The 6522-nt window shown below is 42.9% G+C and overlaps 1 protein-coding gene across 1 annotated transcript; it reads right to left on the reverse strand.

Moving 5' to 3' along the window:
• Nucleotides 1-1747: 1747 nt before the first annotated feature.
• On the reverse strand, nt 1748-4741 carry LOC143212472 (uncharacterized). Its single transcript, XM_076431330.1, has one exon. The coding sequence runs from the start codon at nt 4739-4741 to the stop codon at nt 1748-1750; it is 2994 nt and encodes a 997-aa protein (XP_076287445.1).
• Nucleotides 4742-6522: the final 1781 nt, after the last annotated feature.

The following is a 6522-nucleotide window of genomic DNA, read 5'->3' on the forward strand; positions in this document are numbered from 1 at the left end:
TCAGCCGTTTTTTAGAGGCTTATAACTCGGCACTGGAGGCAGATGGAGAGATGTAATTTCGTACAGTTGTTAAATGCTATCATGTCCCAATATTGACAAAACATTAATCTTCCAACATTAGTAGGTTCCGAGATATAGGACCTCAAAAATCGTTAAATTTGTCACTGACTGACTGACTGACTGACTGACTGACTGACTGACTGACAGATCATCAAAACCTTTTGGGTACTTCCCATTGACCTACAAGCTGGAAATTTCGCACACAGGTCTACCATAACAAACCATCGAAGGAATAATTGTCAAAGTTTGAAATTTTACACCTTAAAGGAGTGGTATTGAAAAAAAACATTACGAAATAGGTACGTAGGATAGAACATATAGAAAATGGCTGTATCTCGGGAACGGTGCGTCCTACCGCAAAAATAACAAAATTTTCAAAAGGCTTAACCCAAAGCATATAGGGTATGCCCAACTACATGACGTATGTGGTCTTTTGATTTTTCGAAAAAAAAAATTGAAAATTAAAAAATGGCTGTATCTCGGAAACGGTGCGTCCTACCGCAAAAATAACGAAATTTTCAAAAGGCTTAATCCAAAGCATATAGAGTATGCCCAACCACATGACGTATGTGGTCTTTCGATTCTTCGAAAAAAAAAATTGAAAATTAAAAAATGGCTGTATCTCGGGAACGGTGCGTCCTACCGCAAAAATAACGAGATTTTCAAAAGGCTTAACCATAAATTGATAATTGATGAAATTTCAACAAAAAGTGATGAAATCCCAACTAAAACATTCTGTACACAGGAGCCAAGTTCTTATGGCCGTAAAAAGTTGTGAGATCAAACAAAATACGGCCAAGTTCATTAGCTTAGAAATACCTCTTGGTATACTGAAAGAAGCGTTTGTAAAAATTAGTTAAAAAGAACGCTATTTAATTTTTAATGAGTTACATGGTGGGCTAAATTATTCAAACTTGGCCGCTACCTAACACCTTTTATGGTCATTGGTTTAAAAAGTAACGGCCAAGTTTGAATAATTTAGCCCACCATGTGACTCCATAAAAATTATATAGCGTTCTTTTTAACTAATTTTTACAAACGCTTTTTTCAGTATTCCAAGAGGTATTTCTAAGCTAACGAACTTGGCCGTATTTTGTTTGATCTCACAACTTTTTACGGCCATAAGAACTCGGGATTTTATGTTACATGAATGATTTTTGTAGCGGTCATTGAACCATTGTCAGAAAAATTCCTGTTGAATTTTTCCGACAGAGGTCCAGTGAACGAAAACTTTATTGTACACTAGCTTTCCCCGCCACGCGTTGCTGTGGCTCAGAATTTTTTAAATTTATGTTTTTACCTGTCACGGATGTGACATTTATATGTTTTATTATTATTATTTTATTATTTATACATCAGTGTTTTCGCAAACGTGCCACATTCACATAACTTGAAGTAAGCAGTTAGCGTTGTAGTTGTTCAGTGGAAAAAGTCGTCAAAACTTTTGAAGGAATGGACTTTTTCGTATGCTGATTTCTCATAAACGTCTGGTTCAAACCCCAGCTTTCTACGTTTAACCGTTCTCGATTGATGCCGTCACAAACAGACAGACAAACACGGTTTTAGCTTTCTATGTTTAGTCGTTCTCAATTGATCCTTTTACAAACATACAGACAGACACGATCTTATGAAAGTAATAGTTTGAAAGCTTGATATACATGTCATAAAATTTAATTAAAGCCTTAACCTACTGCAATGCTTCTTGATACACGACATTCTTGACGGTCCTATTGGAAGTGCAAATGAATAGGTGAGAAGGGCTGCTAACTCGAGAACAGGCGACGTAAAATTGTCCGTGAGAGAAACAATCCGACCTAAGATCTATCCCGGCAATCTGCAACGTCTGTCCCTGAGCTTTATTAATGGTCATTGCGAAGCAAACGCTAATAGGAAACTGAATTCTTTTAAATTGAAAGGGGAAGTTGGTTGGGATGATTGGGATCCTAGGAATAAAGACCATTTCACCCTTGCCACTACCTGTCAGGATCATAGCATGAATGACATGGCGGTGAAGGGCCTTAATTAACAATCTCGTGCCGTTACAAAGCTTGGGGGGGTTCAAGTTCCTCATCAACATTACAGGGACACCAATTTTAACTTTAAGAATATGAGCGGGAAGCCCGGGAACAGCTATTGACTCTAGGAACTCTGTAGGGTATTGAACAGACTCATCTGCAGTTACTGTACTGTTCAAAGACCTGTAGTGCATTTCTTCAGCTTCAAACATATCGAGCACTGCCGAGTTGATCGAGGTGGCCTGATCATTCGTTAGTGTTAGGATGGCTCTGTTACAGAGCCACTGCTCAGACTGATTAGATATGTTAGCAGCATCAGGGTACACTCGGGAGATCAGGTCTTCAATTGTTAACACAACATTACAGAGCTGGGGTGACAGTGTCACATTGTCATCGCTGCCGATAGTGCCATCTCCTATTCTGAGTAGGAGAGAAGAGAAGCTGGCACTCTCCTCGCTGCCGCCAAGTTGAACTCTCATGTTGGTGGTGAGAGTTACTTTTTCGATGGCAGGCCAAAGGGTGGACTGTTTCAAACATGCATTAACTTCGTCGGCGCGGGTACCTCGGTAAACGACTGGCAAGATTTGTCGGAAATCTCCAGAAAACAAAGTGGTGATACTTCCCATGACAGTATTCGTAGATCTAATGTCCCTAATAGTGCGGTCCACAGCCTCGTCCCAGACAATTAGATGGCAGTCTTGAATCACCTTAGCCAGGTCACTGTTTCTGGAGATATTACAGATTGGGGTCTCGCTCCTATCTAAGTCTATAGGGATTTTAAAAGTCGAGTGGGCTGTCCGACCTCCAGGAAGTAGAGTAGCTGCAATCCCAGAGGATGCTACAGCTAACGCTATCTTTCCTGAACTCCTAACTTTAGCCAGGAGGACACGAATCAAAAATGATTTCCCGGTACCTCCTGGAGCATCCAGGAAAATTATTTTGCCGCGAGAATTATCTACACTATCACAAACAAAATTGAATATTGTTTTCTGGTCGACAGTGAGTTGGTTTTCACGGGTCAGGTCACTTGCCAGTTCTACAGGGTCGTGGTTGGCCTCTCTATAGTATTGAAGGTTTGGTTCGATACTTAAATTTTGAGGAGATGGCATGGAGTAATGAGAGAGAGGCTGGCCTCCATTGGATTGGACAGCCTCTTCTAACAGTGCTAAGCCCCTATCATAGCACTGTTCCTCAACATCATGGGAAGACGTGTCTATAGACCTCCTTCGCCAGTCCCTAAACACATCCTCACAAAGACTTCTTTTAAATTGGTGCCAGAGTTCAAGAGGGTCTGAGGGACTACAGAAAATTAAAATGATGGCAAACAGTTTTCTCAGCTTTCTGGGGCTATCAGAGACTGCTGCCTCTGTCAGAGTTTGATGCCATTGCTCATCATCCTCTAACAGGCCTAGACTTCGACAGGCAGCCTGATAGGTTGGCTGGACCACGCCATTAATTGTCTTTAGGCTGGCGAATGAAGTGGGGCCTCGGATATTGCACAATAGCATCCTAAGGTGGAAACACTTTGTGTTATTGGGGTGGATGGTGAAAACTCGCCCAATAACATGCTCTTTCTTTACTCCTGGATGTCCTTCCACGGGTGTGCCCTGCTTTCTACGACAGAACTCTCCTCTTTGTCGGTTGAAAGTGTAGTACGAAGGAACTTCCTCGTACAGGAGTGTACTGGCAAAGGCGTCCTTTGTACACAACTTAAAGAAGGCCAGCAATGTGGTGTTTTTAGGGTTTTCCAGCCTTTCCTGAAGGTTTTCAGGCTGGAAGTAAACCCTCTGGCCATTCTCCAAGTGAATATCCAAGCGGATCACTGGAGGAAATCTCTCGTGGATGTGAAATGAGAGAATACGCCACACAGCCTCGTAGGTGCTAATGTATCTTCCGCTCTGATAAGTCGTGATCTCGTCCCTATTGTTCCTAACACCAAAGGTAACCTGGTCACTACCTTTGTTCACATATTTGCAAATGTATTTTATGGACTGGACGCTGCTACAAAACTCTACATTAATATGGGCTTTTAAAGTTCTCGAAAGGACAGGGGAATAAGGAACTACCCAGGAATTGTCTACGATAATATCACGGCCACCGTACCTAAGTGTCGCAGTAAACCCGCCCTGAGCGGGAGACCTTCGCTTGTAGGTAGGATAGCCATCATCTCCAGTGATGGTTTCCCTCACGAATGCTCTGGGGTACTTCTTGCTACACCGACCTTCTCTCATACACGGTGACAGCAAGTTGAGATAACCACAGGGCCCATGAACCATGTGGTTTTTAACAACACTGTAGAGTTCTGGGTCCTGTGCAGGGTCGGGAAACTCAGCTCGGATCACGTCATCGATCTGAGCTGGCCTGATCTTTTCTCTCAGCCAGAGAAGAATGTGGGCATGGGGGAGGCCTCTCTTCTGCCACTCAACCGAGTACATGTAGCAGGAAGCAGCTCCAAATAACTGATTTTTTGTTAGTAAATTAATCAGGACTTTGAGTTTCAGGTTAAAGACCCGAGATACTACATCATGTCGATCTTGGGGGCCTTGACCTGGCAGAAGTTCCCTTACTATTTCACCCCACCGTGGATTGGTAGTAAAAGTAATAAATAGATCAGGTCTCCCGTATTTTCGCACGTAGCAGAAGGCGTCCTGGGTACGTTGGTGCATGTACCTAGGGCCTCCTGTGAAGGTAGAAGGCAAGATTACCAACTGCCCATATTTTGCGGGTCCTCATCCGTGCCCAAGGCATCTCGGAGGTGAATATAACTTTCCATCCTCAGTCTTGTCTGATTAGTTCTAAGATACGTCAGTCGCTCGGTCTCTATCTTGGCATACATATCTACCCAAAACTGATTAGTGAGTTGCCTATAATAGATTAGGGGATTAAACTCATTTTGACGGATCATTATCCTATACGCATAAAATTGGAGGGCCGATGTTTTCTTGCGGTCGTTTTCCTCGTCAGTGGTGGGGTCAACTTGGAAAATCAAGAAGTTGTAGCCGTCCTCCCCTCTGGGAAACATAAGAGGGTACTGGAGAGCGTCATAGGAGCGGTGGGTCTCTGATATTCTCCTCAGCTCACCACCCCTGCCACTGATGATAATATCACGACAGCTACACTCCTGGTTGACCAGCAACACCGCTACCTCGTTAGTAGTGGGTTCGTTATACCGACCCCTGTGTTCCCCCCGAGGACGTCTATCAGCTTGAATAACTAATTGCAAATCCGGAATTGCTCCGGCAGGGAGGGTATCAACGGCGGACTTAAAACTCTGAACATAAGAATTGCTGTTGTGTAGCATTTCTTGAAGTTCCCTGAGCAAGGCAATGTTCATATTAGTAAAATTACCTGCTCGTTGCTCAGCCTGAGAGAGATAATCTGCAATGAAGTACAATTGCAGAAATTTCGGTTGAATTTCATTTTCGGAAGGCAAGAGGGAGCCGATTAAATGATAAACTTGCCCTTGGACTTTAAAAGTAGGCATGAAGTTACCCTCGGATATAACATTTGCTCCAAATGAGGTCATTTGAAATGCAGAGTTATATGAATGTACTTTTTTGAAGAAATGACGCGATTCAGGCCTATCACCGGTCAATAAAGAATTAAGTGGCTCTGGAGGCGACTGAATTAGGGGCAATCTGACCTTGCCAGAACTACAACACATTCCAACAGTCTCTCCCTTCCACTTCAAAGCATTGCAAAAGACACACACGCGTTCCATTCGTCCAATATCAGACTCCACGTGATAATTAATTAATGGATTATATTGAAATCCACCCATGTCTTTTCTTATCCACGGCAGCAGAGCAAGTCCCTCCGGTTGTTGTCCAGCGCCCAATAGACCAGGTTGGTGTCCTTAATTTGGTTTTCTTTCTTGCACCAACACTGCCTCATCACTTCTTCGAGTCGTATGTCTGAGGCGGTCTAACTCCAGACGAACTTCCCTTTGTGTAGAACTTTCTCTACTCCGTGAAGCCGAATGCCGCGCTCTATCAGAGGTGAAACATAGCTCACGCTCAGCTTCCGATTCAGTAGCTTGCGATCTTGAAAGTCGAGCTTTATTAGAAGCTAAGCGTTCGTTACGTTGAGTTTCTGATTCTCGGAACCTGAGAGTAGATTGTATTTCTCTCGTATCTCTCCGGCGTTGTTGACGTTCGAGATCGGTCTCGTTCTCGAACACACCTGACTTTAGCGGCATTGTGCGATCTCCTTCCAAGATTCGGTCGCATGCGAGATGGCATAGTGCAAACGATTAAAGGTAAAAAAGGAAAAAAGATGTAATAAAGAAATAAAAGAGAGATGAAAAAGAGGTAAAGAAGGGGTAGAATGAGTAGAAAGGGAAAAAAGGGTAGAAAAGGGTAAAAAAAGTAAAAGGGGCAAAAAGGGGTAAGAAATAAAAATAAAATATTGAATGCAGTTGAATACAGTCAATAAGCAAAGCGGTATT

This window comes from Lasioglossum baleicum, chromosome 9, assembly GCF_051020765.1.
Source record: "Lasioglossum baleicum chromosome 9, iyLasBale1, whole genome shotgun sequence".
Lineage (NCBI taxonomy): Eukaryota > Metazoa > Arthropoda > Insecta > Hymenoptera > Halictidae > Lasioglossum > Lasioglossum baleicum.

Coding starts and splice junctions, on each gene's coding strand:
- LOC143212472 (XM_076431330.1), bottom strand. CDS start 4,741: ATGCACCAACGTACCCAGGACGCCTTCTGCTACGTGCGAAAATACGGG.